Source organism: Poeciliopsis prolifica, unplaced genomic scaffold (genome assembly GCF_027474105.1).
Source record: "Poeciliopsis prolifica strain line A6 unplaced genomic scaffold, Auburn_PproV2 SCAFFOLD003, whole genome shotgun sequence".
In the NCBI taxonomy this organism is placed as follows: Eukaryota; Metazoa; Chordata; class Actinopteri; order Cyprinodontiformes; family Poeciliidae; genus Poeciliopsis; species Poeciliopsis prolifica.
Window position 1 is genome coordinate 14827226 of NW_026562378.1, and position 12739 is coordinate 14839964.

Below are 12739 nucleotides of genomic sequence, written 5' to 3' on the forward strand. Positions count from 1 at the left end.
ATGAACTGTGAACTAAAGGTCGATTTTTGTCGTGCGTGAAGGAGGCTGAAGATGTATCGTCAGTTCAATATTTCCAGCCTTTTGCTTCATCCAGTTTATCCTCCTCTGCAAGTTATATTTTCGGTTTACTTTAAATTGCATGACCAGAGTTCAGTTTTTTTTTTGTTTTGCCAACAAGACATCTAAAACCAGCCACCCATGCTGGTTTTAGATAAATATTAGTGTTTTACAATCGAAAAAATCCACCAGCGAAAGCGTGAACTTTTGCTTTCAAGGGTCTCTGTAGATACAGAAACATTCTTACCAAAGCATTTTCAGGAGATTCTAACTAGTAAAGTTTGAACATATACTTTCTGTGTATGGCCTAAGATACCAACTAAAGAAACCACAATACCTCAGGATTGTTAACCATCAATTTTAGTTTGAATGGCTGCTGCGTAGTTACAACAAGAGAGATCTTGGAGGGTGTAACAATTCAATAGCTTTGGATTATTACAAACTGCCTCAACATCAGAAATGGTTTTAATGCAGTTTCAGAGTTTAGCAGCTATGAAAATCCAATAAATGATCTCATAAGATGGCAAATTGTAATCTAAATTTGGATCGGCAGAGTTCATTTTAAATCAACTCAACCTGCACATTTTCACTGAGTTTGGAGAGGTTTTTAACTGCTTTGAAAACAATGCGATGGTATTATTTCTGTATTAGTTTTATTTTACTGACTTTTTTCGCATTCTAAACTCCAGAGACGTGCATCCCCAGACCGCACAGCTAGTAGGATTGCATTCTGGGGACGCAATCTTTACCAAAGTTTTTGAATAAAACCTTAATGGCTGGACGAGCACAAAATATTGCCTTTTTAGAACCAATACAAATACTGAGGTCCAGGAAGCTATGTACACATCGACTAACTCCTAAACCCCCCCCGAAAACTTCAATAGAAATTAGATTGAAGCAGATGTAAATTGGTGAGTACACTGGCCTCAAAGTTTAGTTTTTCTCTGTCAGTTATTGGGCCTTTTTGCTCACAGCATCAAAAGCAAACACTGTACAAAACACTAAGAGCAAAAAGAAAGAAAAGTCATCGTTCAGCTACGGGATGTTATACAAAACACTTATTAAAGACTTAGTAAAGAATGTTATTAGTGGAAGTTAATGTTAAAGTTACTGGTTACTTGAACCTGTCATCCTCTCAGTGATATGCTGCAGCAACAGCAAAGAGATAATACACTTTTACAGCTTCATTAATAGCTGTTTAGATGGCCGCTTCATTGTCATTTATAAGGGGTAATTGTAAAGTTGGGATGATAAAATATTTAAAAGGCTTTATATGAACCACGAGTCAGTTGAGAAGGCTTTCTAGAAATGTTTGGAGAGGAAAATGAAACAATACGTGTTTTTCAGACTTTAATTTAAGATTTCCATCTCTACACATAGGAAAAAGTAGCAAAAGAACATTTCAGACCAATCAGACAATATGTAAATCCATATTGTGGATTTACAGTGTGCTGTTTTTTCTCTGCAGCCTGTTTTCCATTTGGCTCATGCTGTAAGAGTCCATGATTTGAGGAGTGCAGTGTTCAGCCTGAGAAGAGCCAGAGTGGGCCACCTCCGGTGTAATACAGTCATCGTTATTATGAAGAGTGTGTAAACGCTTGAACTCTGCAGTACACTGAAAATTGCAGTGAGCGTGACCTTTACCTGAGCTCTGAGTATCAAACTGAATAAACTTCATAACTGCTCTCCCATCTTAAATCACAGTTGACCTTTAAAGGGAGAAATCCGGTTTTCCAGACTTCCCAGACAAGTTCGGCCACCTTACCTCTGTCTGGACAAGGTAGTTGCGTTGTGTGCGTATATGTTTGAGAAAATCCAGGACACTGGCTGTGCTTTTGTCCTTGATTTGCTGCAGCATGCTGTCGATGACGATGTACGTTCCCGTGCGCCCAACCCCTGCACTGAAGAGCAGAGCGCAAAGTGGTGTGAGTGGATTTTCAGAGGGGAAGATTAAAAGCAAGTCATCATTAATGAGTCTGACTGCCCATCTGGATCACTCATTCAGCCCTGGAGCTCAGTGCTGAGGATATACCTGCAGTGAACCAGGACGGGACCCATGTCTGCAGTACGAGCCGCTGAGGAGCGGTTGATGAAAGTGAGGACAGGGAGGGTATACTCCGGTACTCCCATGTCAGGCCACTGAGTGTAGTGATACTGGATCACGATGCGTTCATTAAGCTTCCCTTTCTGGTTCCCCTTCTGACCCTGAAGTATGAAAACAAGCAAGTTAAGTAAGGGGAAAATGCAGTTCTGAAGCTTTACTCTGTAGCCATGGAGCAACAGAATCCATGGACTAGAGTATTCAGCCTGAATGGAGCCAGACTATTTGAATAATAATAATGTTTATTTTCATTATTAACATATTTAGCTAAATAGAAATAGTTTAATCTGCTTATTATGATAGTGCATTGTGATAGTAAAGTTCACGCAATCTGTCTCTACTAATAATGCCCTTAGAGTTGTACTTAATAATGAATGGATGCATGGATGAATAGACAAAAGTTTGAATGGATGGACAAACAGATGAATGCATCGGAGGACAATAGATGAACAAATTAATAGAACGATACATGGATGATTAGATGGAGGAATTTATTATCTCTGCAAAACTAAATGGTCAAAAAAAGGAACATAAATTAACTAAATTTGAACTTAAAGCAAAAGTTCAGGTTAAAAAAAAAAGAATCACTCTTGATGTATTGTGTCCAACCACTAGTCAAATTTTTATTCACAGTGTTTCCTCATCTTTTAAACGACTTGGAGGACAAAAACAGAACAAAGCACCTCCTTGGCAGAAGTAAGACAGGCAGAAATGTATAAATAGCACATCAACCAATAAGCCCACAAAAGCTTCAGAAATAATTAGATAAATCCTTCCCTTTGTATTTATCTCTGCACTCTGAGGCTGAGGGATAGATGAGCAGCGATAAATCATACATAAATGTAAAAGAGAGACGCAAAGCAGTCATCAGCTGAAAGAAAGCAGGAGAGGGCAGCTGGAGGGGTGCACAGAGAAATAAAAAGAATTTAAAAAGTTGCCTTTGAATATAAATTTTAATACATTTATAAGATAATAAAAAAAAAGGAATAAGTAAAAAAAGTAAATAAAAATGTAACAAAAAATTTAAAAATACAGGAATGAATAAAAAAGGCAGATAAGTGATTTAATAAATTCAATAGAATAGTAAAGATACTAAAAGTTAATTACAGCAATGATAGAGGAAATACTGCCATTTCTTGAGTTGAATAACCGATAATTTTGTATTGAGACATTTACGCATCTCTATCAGTCTTTTAAGGGAAAAAAAAAATGAACACTTAAATCTTTAGATACAGAAAGGTTACACGTTTTGTTCTGCACTGAGTTACCTTTTTAACTTTCGTATTCCTTATGAGAAACCGGCGCAGAGTATAGCAGGCATGCACTTTGGTGCTTTTCAGCGTCACCACGATGTTTCCGTACTGCTCGCTGCTCTCCGTTGGCCAGTACTGGTCGCATTTCCTCTGCAACACACGAGAGCCAAGCAGCAGTGTGAGCAGCGCATGTATGAGAACCAGGACGTCTCTGGCGTGGGAGTAAATGGGGTGACCTTACCCTCCCTTTTTCCACAAGGTTGGTTATCATGACAATGATTCCTGTGTTCTGCTCCCACACCATCCTCCAGAAGTCCTCGAACGTAGACTTGAGAGGACCCTGAGCAGCGATATAAGCCCTGGGACGGTTGTAGCCCTGAAATGGGATTATTTGCTGATAAGATGCAATCCTTATAATACATTATTCCCACGAACTAGAAGAAATATGTGGCCGATTTGATATCAGAAATACATGGCGGATACAATTTTGCAGCTTTGACACCTTGGTTGATATCCTAAATAAAACTGCCACATGGTGTTCAGCAGGGGGAATGATTCTTTCACAGCTCATGCTCTGATAACCAAGCTGAAACCAGCATTAATAAAAATGTTTTTAAAAAACATCTAAAGTAGCCATGAGTGAAATGAAAAAAAATAAATAAATCTAACTCACATCCACATAGTTGGCGTTGATGTAATCCGAATGTTTGGCATCTTTTCCTGCCAAAGCTCGCAATTTCACCCTGCTGTGGTCATCTGAAGAAAGTAAGAAGGAGGCATGGACATTTTTATTTCTTATTATGAAAAGGATGAAAACCTGGAATAAAAACATTATTGAATCCCACAGCGGCAGACGTTCTAATCAGATTTCACAGCCGACTCACAGGCTACAATGTTGATGTATCTGTTTTTGTGCTTGTTGTCAGGATGATTGGAATGTTCTGCAGTGATTTTTAAGTCGACTGTGGAGCGCTGGACCTCCTGGGGAGAAAAAAAAATAGACAGAAATGGATTTTATTAAGCAAGAAGAGAGGAGCTAATAGTATTAGCTTGCTAGGCTTCCAATAAACTGTAAAGACTGCCTGGTAAGAACAGGAATTGTTGGGATACTGTTCTTGTTCTTTTGAAAGAGGACATTATACCCTCAAACGCTTTGCATATATAAATGAGATTCCCGGAGTTCAGTGCCTTCATGGTCAAAGAAGCTTCAGCAGAGCAAGAGTTCCTTATTTTCCCCCCCACTACACCGTGGTGTGATCACCCACCCACAAAATACAGTCACTTCCAAACAGGGCTCCATCCTGGTGCATTTAGAAGCCATGCACACCAGCCTCACACCGCCTGACCCCAATTAGAGGGAATACTCTGGGGGCGAAGCTTTTGCCTTCTTTCTTAACCTAGTTACACAGAAAAAAATGTGTTCCCATCCAGAGAACCAGCAGAAAGAGCCTTCTCTAATTAACCTCCATCCCTCTGATCGCTCTCTCCCGCTCTCTCCATCTTTCTCCAGACCATCTGGTCAAATTTTGTGACTCCACATACAAACACAGGAATACAGTGATCTCTAGCTGTTGTTCACGTGCAACCTGGCTTGCAGAGCTTGAAAAATTCACAAACACAATCTGGACTCAGCAGTTTGTCAGACAAAATCCAATTGTCAGCTAACAAGAAAACCGAGTCCATTTGTGTGTACTTTAGTCTCACTTTCAAAGCAGCTGGGAAATGGAAGGATGGGTTAGAGAAGAAGGTGGCCATGGTAACTCTGGAGGAGCTGCTGAGGTGGGAAAAGGACAACTTATTTGTCTTGCTCTCTATAAATATTGCTTTCATGGCAGAGAGGCAAGAAGAAAGCCATTGTGAAAAAGTTACAGTGCAAATTACAGTGCAATCGTGGAAGAAAACCTTGACAATAAAATATCTGAGATGAGGGCAGAGGCTCAGTTTCCAGCTAGATGGTAGCCCTAAAACACAGCCAGACCAACAATAAAAGGGTTTAGATAAAAACATATTTATACGGCTCACAAAACGTTAGGTATAGTAGGCTTTCAGGTGAAATTTCAGGATGAACCTAAAATGCAGCACAACTTTTACAGGTGAATCTAATTTGACAGTCTCTAAACTTACGAATGTACATGTTCAACTATTCAATGTTTCACTACTTTTTGATGCTTAATGACAGAATTCACAACAAGTATCTGATCAATGAATCAACCACTACATTTCCTGGTTCAATAAGACCTCCTTCATCATGCTGCTCATGTTTTGATATCAAAACAAGATGAACCTAACAACTAATTAACAGTTGTTAGGTTAATTAGTTGTTAGGTTAAGGATTCAAGATGCAAGGATGCAAGATGAATCCTTGCATCTACCAATGCAAGGATTCAAACAGGACATTCTCAAGTTGCAATAGAAATATAGCAAGACTGGGAGAGTCACAGAATGGCACAGATGACCGTTTCACCGTCAGCGGAAGATTAATCCCACTCAACTCTTGACATATTTAATTGAAGTGAGAGACACCAAAATGTTGCAACAGCCCATTCCAAATCATTTACATCACTGAGGTCGCCGTGCTAGATGACCTGCAAGGGTACCCAATCACACCATTTGGCACAGGCATCTTCGCCTTGCATGGGCCACGGAGGAGCTATGCTGTTCTCTGAAAAAAATCTGAGCAGAGATGATGGCTGCCGATGATGTTTGAGACGTTAAGGAAACATTATGTAGCAGCCAGATAAAGATGAGGCTTTGGCGGTGGTTTTACAGTGTAAGTGTGAACTGGTGTGTTTTTTGTCAATACAGAATTTGTGATTGGTACAGTGACAATCCCAGACTACCTGACCAACAAATTATGTTCCCATGATCAACACAGAACTAATTTCATATTCATAGAGGCTGATACTGCAACCTGTCTTTATAGCCTTGACCATTTTCATTGTGGCATACCCACCAGTGTTGCTGTTTCAGCACATCGTTTGAGATGAGGAAATCGCCTTTGCATGCTTCCACTTAAATGCCCTACATTCATAGTATCATATTATTGTAGTGTGAACTTATCACTGTAGAATGACCTAATTGGAGTCAAGTCATAAATCTAACTATCAAGTTGTTGGAAACACTTCAAATATTATTGACAAAATATACATTCCATTCAATCTGTGAAGTCTTGCAAACAAAAGTGAGCAGGAATTTCAGACTTTATATATAAAAGGCCAGCAGAAACAAAACCCAAATCGCTTCTCCAGCTGTACTTGCAATGAAAATCTCAATAAGATACATTGATTTTTTTTAGGTTGTAATGTGACAAATTGTGAAAAATCTAGGAAGCCCAGTTTGGTATCTGTAAAGGCTCTATTTGCATCATCTGTAAATTCACTACTGTATGACATAAAGGTTAAAGTAAATAGCAACGGCAACATTGATGAACTGTGAAACTTTACCTCAAACTCCTCTGCAAAGCCTTGCATGTTGCTTTTGTAAAGCTCCATGACGTGTTTCACAAACTGCTTGACAGGAATGGCGTCCATATCATCTGCAGGAGAGATGTACAACAGATTTAGCCCATTACATGTCTACTACAATCAGGAACAGATTTTTAGAAAATAGGCATCAATCTTTTAATCTACTCACATATTGAAATTGATCAGCTATGTTAAACTACTCAGTAAGGGTTATTTTTTTAATGAGGAACTATCATTTCATTTGGCAGAATAACCCCACAAACACCTATGTCCGGTTTTAGGAGCATCTGTTTCATCTGAGCCAAATCAGCTCCAAATCACACATGAGGGATCTGTGATGAGTCCAGTCGGCGTTGCACTGAACGTCGCGGGGGGACTCAGCTGTCATGGCTGCTGAGTCGAGCCAACGTCTTAACTAACACACCCTCCCAGCTGAGGCCTGTGGGGCCCTCACGTGCTTCAGTGGTCACAGCATAAAAGGTGAGTTCTGAGTTATTATTCTGGTCATTCATCAAAATGGCTCTGGTGCAGAAAAACAGTAAGACTTAAAGGCTGATCTCAGTATTTAAAACTTATCTCATGGGTCGTCACATTTATGGTTAAATGACATGTAATGTTTCAAATCTGAGGATAAAATAAATGTACACAAACAGAGCAAATAAATTCAAAGTTAACCAAAGAATAATCAGTGAACAAACGATGCAGAGCAAATGCTGGCATAAGCTGTGCTCTAGCTCTGCTATCACTGCCCTGGAATGTCCCTGAGCTTTAAGAGACTGGGAAAGTAAAGTCTGATATCGACAAGCTGCCACCGCACGGCTGCACGGGATATTAAGTGCAAAGAAAAGCCAGTCACTCAACTTCTATTAAGCTGCATAAAGAGTCACTTCACATGTAAATGAACAGAAACTCTGCAAACGAAGGTGTCAAGGTAATACATGAAGCCCTATATAAACCGTTAATGAGACAGTGTAGAGGTCTGCCTTTATCAGCTTGATGGGGATTTTTAAAATGCGAGTCAAAACTCTCATGGGATATCTCAAGTCCACGACACTCTCTATGGGTTAAAAGAGGAAAAGAAACATTAGATTTCATACAGCTGATTTGAACACAGCTATCCCCCTTACTTATTTTTATCATGTATAGTTCCTTTTTACCAGCTTACAAAAAAATTATTGTTAGTCATTTCACCAACAATTATTTTAATATTTTACACACTCTCAAAAATGGAGGTATTACAGATAGTGCATTACTCTCATTCCTATTACAAAATTGGGAATTTGTAGATTCAAGGTTTCAAATAACTCATAACATTGTCAGGCACATATAAATGGCTAATGTGATATGTATCATTTTATTTGTTTAGCATCAATGTTTTTTAGGCATTGAAAGCTCCCCATACAGAAACAGCATGCTTTAATCCCAGTCAAACCTTGAATAAGTGCAAGTTTTCAGTAAGTGGGTCAAAATCCTGATTTATTTCTTATGACTTACATAGACACAATTTGCCCACTCTAATAACTAGAAATAACCTCAGTTTTGAGCTCATTATGATTACTTTAGTATTATATCATTATCTCAAAATAATATAAAAATTATCTCAAGTGTGATATTAAGTGATTCTATTTTTCCATCATCTCAAAATAATGATATCTCAGTGTGAAAGATCAATTACATTACTACCTTGAGAGACTGTGCGCCAGAATGTAGCACTAATAGTTGCTGTTTTGCAATATGGCAATAATGTCATTATTATTTGTGTGTGTGTGTGTGTGTGTGTGTGTGTGTGTGTGTGTGTGTGTGTGTGTGTGTGTGTGTGTGTGTGTGTGTGTGTGTGTGTGTGGGTATAGATATATTATTTTCCATATGTCTTCAGTGTTAGAAAACGCCAAAAGCAAATTTCATGCTTTTCCATCCATTTTTTCAAAAAGCTTTATGCACCTTAGTTTAATCCATTATTTTTATATTAGCATTACTCTAGTATACTTGCTTTGGAAATATCTAAAAAAAAAAAAAAAAAAAAAAAACTTGAATTACTATTTTATATTTTCAAGGAAAAAAAAACATGTCTTACCTGGTATAGGGATGATTGGGATATTCTCATTGGCCACCACCCGTGGAGAGCTGCTCTCCTCCACATAGAAATGAGCCGTCTGGAAAAATCTCCTGCAGGGCCACAGAGAGATAAGACTCGTAACCACAGCAAAGTAAATCCACACCATCATCACAAATGATGCTTTAAAGTGTATTAGGAAGCTATCCTCAGATGTGCTCTGCCAACATTAGCATAGAAATGTTGAAGAAAGTGACAGGTGCTAATGAAAACCCAGGAGTAGCTGTGTCATGGCTGATCGCACATAGCGCAGATGGGTTAAACTACGTACATTCAAGCCTCAAATATACATTTCACTCTTGACAATAATTAAATCAACGTTGAGGTGCATTATTTTGGAATCCAATCTTATTTGTCAAGACAAACAGAGCCTTCAAAACTTTTTTTTTTTCCCCCCACAGTTTTAAAAGAAACATTTTAAACAATCCAAGATTGAAAGTTTGCAAAATGAAAAAACTGCCACAAGTCATGATCTTTTAAGAAAGCCTACATTATTTAAGCAGCTGATGTTTCAGCTCTCTGAAAGGGCAATTTTTAGGGTTAATATATTCAATATTCAAGACAGCCTTCTCCACCATAGGAGACCAGAGGGAAAAAAATCTACAATTCTAACAGTGAAAGGGGAATAATTGAGCACACCGTGCAGACCCACAGTTTCATATAACACATAATGTATATCAATAAATTCACAAAAGTCTTAAGATTTTCTGCTAGTATTTCCATAAGTTAATCCTACCTGGACTTGGAGTAGAGGAGGGAGCAGATGCTTGTCATTGTTAAGGAAAGATGAAACAGAAAACAAACAAAAAAAAAAGGCGCCCTGGTATTCAGATGATGGAGGGGAAGAAAAAAGGAGGGGAAAGAGGAGAAACAATTGGGGGAGGAGAGTTTACGCAGATTTGCGTCACTGCCTCCCCGTTTAATGGCTCCCTTGGAGTGCAGATGTGGTCCAGCTACCTAAGCAGCATTGTCAACATCTCCTGACTGACTGGCTCCCAGAGCTGCTGAGGAGTTGACTTAGAGGGAGCAGGAACTGGGATTAAACAGAGGCCCTCTGCGCAGGAAAGGCATCAGCCGCGGCGAGGTGCTAACAAGGGCTGGGATTTGTTCTCGTTTCGACATATGTCAGAATCTTCTACAGGCACCTCGAGCACCAGAAGCTTCCAGATGTGCATCCTAACCTCAGCAATTAATTCCACTGTGGATAGGTCTATAACCTAAGACTGACTGAAGAAAGCTAAATTAAAAATAAGACAATGCTGTTACAAGTCCCTAGCGTCTGTGCTGTGAAAAAGTGCTTCCCCTCACAGATTGCTTTTGTTTTTGCTTTGACGCATTCATCATCAAACAAATTTTTATATGAGGAAAAGAAGACCTGAGGAAATACATAATTTTGAAGGTATGGTTTCATTTATAATGGAGCAGAATCTTTTCCAGTAATATTTGCTCTAAAATTCAGGTAAGGTAAAAAAATCTTACAGCTGGATTGCTGCTTCAGGACCCGGATGATTGGCCATAATTGATGGAGCAAGGAATTCTGCTCTACGGCAGAAAATCTTGAAATCCTGAGGGAGGATGTCCAACTAAAATGAGGATTTTCGCAAAGGGATTAATAAAGTATTTCTAAATCTGAGGCATCAGTTTGTGACTTTAAGCTCAAGTGCACTAGAGTTACAGCAGCAGAACAAATATCCAAAAGCACACCAGCATGTGCACCTCAAAATCGCTTAAAAATTCCAAGAGAAAGGCAAATTGAAATAGGATTGGCCTAGTCCAAGTTCAGACATAAATTTGATTGAGATGCTGGGCCCTTAAACAACTCGCTTGGGTTTAAAAATGCTTAAAAGTGGTTGTGTTGGAGCTCTTCTGGAAAATTTCCTTCACAGGAATGTAAACAAGTAATGACCAGTTATTGTGAATACTTAATAGCAGCTATTGTCACTAAGTATGGCACAACCAGTTATTAGGTTCAGGGGCTAATTACTAGATTTGATTAGGTCTTCTGTGCTTATTCAATTAAACCATTTAAAAACTGCAATTTATATTTACTCAGCTTATTATTGTCCAATATTAAAAAGTATTTGAAGATCTCAAACAAGGAAGTTTTTGCTTTTCAGGACAAACCTGCAGGGAGTGAAGACTTATTCACAGAAGTGCTTATTTTTCAGTTTTCAAATAATTATTTTTGCATTTGTGCAAAAAAACCATCAGAAGTCTCTGTGATCCAAGTAACTTTAGCTTTAATCTGCGCTTCATCACCAAGAGGCTACACTGAAGATGAAGAGTTAAGAGAGTGTGAATTTTATCCTCCATCATGGCCTTTTCCCCAGGGGAAGCAGTCATTGTCTGTGAACTGTCGGAGTTGTCACAACAACAGCTGCTGTAATCTCAAAGCTGCCCCTGCGTTTCTACTCAAATACCACAACTCACACTAATTCATCCACCGACCGAATCCGCCACAGTCGCCTCCTTTCCAGCTGTCGCTTTTTTTTTTTTTTTCTTTTTTTGCACCTCCCTGGAGCTGATAGCCGGGCTTTTATTTATATCACAACTTTATTATCTGCCACAGTAAGGTGCTATAAACATTTAGTGTAGTAATCTAACAGAGCAGTTCTATCACCCAAAAAAGAGAGAGTAGAAACAAATATAATCCTCCACAAAGTAGCAGTAGTAAATATGTCTGGCACCGACTGAGGAAGTGGTCCGCAGCGCTATTTGTTTCTCATTAACCACCATCCGACATGTGCTAGTGGCCTGGCCTGTGTAATTACTGGAGCTCCAATGGCATGGCTGGAAATTAGCCCAGCAGATGAAGACACAGCTGGGACCTGGGCTGGAGCTGTAGGGCCTTCAGGTCTCTTTCCCTTTCACCCAGTTGGGTGATGGTGCTGTGTGTGGAAGGTGAAGGCAGCAGTGGGGTGTTTTCAGCCACAAGATTGATGCATGTGCCTTTAAAGAACACGCCCAGACTGCGCTGTGCTGATTGGAAAAACTCAGGAATGCATGAGGGGCTGTCACTCTGCATAATGTGTGAAAGGATAGTGGAGGCAGTGTGGGTGAGGGGCCGATCGGTCTTTCATACCTCTGAAGAAGGCATGCTTCAGTCAGCCTTCCATCAAATCGAGACAAGTGTTGTAAAAGCACTTGATCACTGAGACGTACGTCTTTGAACAAATACTTTTCTCAGAATCACAGAGCCTTTGTAATGTAGTTACGTAATGCTTATTGAACTGTGCCTTACCTCCAGTAGACCATCACGATCAGCAGCATGACGAGGCACAGCAAAGTGAGAGCAGATACCACCACCAGGGGAACGATCCACACCATCCGGCCCATTCCTGGGTGAGGAGTCCGCGTCATGTTGGACAAGATGGTTTGATCTAGGAAACAATAAGAATGATGAAGCCACAAGCTACTATCTCGCTGCATGGTGTTTAGTTTAACTTCAAATGTACACATAAATAAGGAATAGATGTTTGACCAAGTTAGAAAATACACAACATCTTATTGAGAAACTGTATTTAGAAGAACTTTAGTAAGGAGTGGGATAAATTATCTACATCTATTATAATATAAGCCCAAAAACAACAATCCATAGAAATGTTACTTGTTTTACGTAGATAAAAAAAAGAAACCTTTATTATTAAAATATATAAGTACCAGTATGATTTAATAGTACTATTAAAATAGTTTAATGATCGGACATTGCTTGACTGTCCAATAATTACCGGTATTAGGGCAAACTAAGCTT

General features: G+C 39.2%; 1 protein-coding gene across 1 annotated transcript in view; it reads right to left on the reverse strand.

Annotated features, from left to right (window-relative positions):
• Positions 1-12739, reverse strand: part of LOC129355036 (receptor-type tyrosine-protein phosphatase gamma-like) — a 148132-nt gene that overhangs the window by 6026 nt on the left and 129367 nt on the right. Inside the window, exons 13-21 of the mRNA XM_055024589.1 lie at positions 12230-12368; positions 8950-9041; positions 6855-6946; positions 4296-4392; positions 4085-4167; positions 3653-3787; positions 3427-3561; positions 2090-2262; positions 1823-1958 (exon numbers count right to left, since the gene is read on the reverse strand). Of these exons, the coding sequence (XP_054880564.1) occupies positions 1823-1958; positions 2090-2262; positions 3427-3561; positions 3653-3787; positions 4085-4167; positions 4296-4392; positions 6855-6946; positions 8950-9041; positions 12230-12368 (1082 nt within the window). The remainder of the gene's footprint in view (positions 1-1822; positions 1959-2089; positions 2263-3426; positions 3562-3652; positions 3788-4084; positions 4168-4295; positions 4393-6854; positions 6947-8949; positions 9042-12229; positions 12369-12739) is intronic.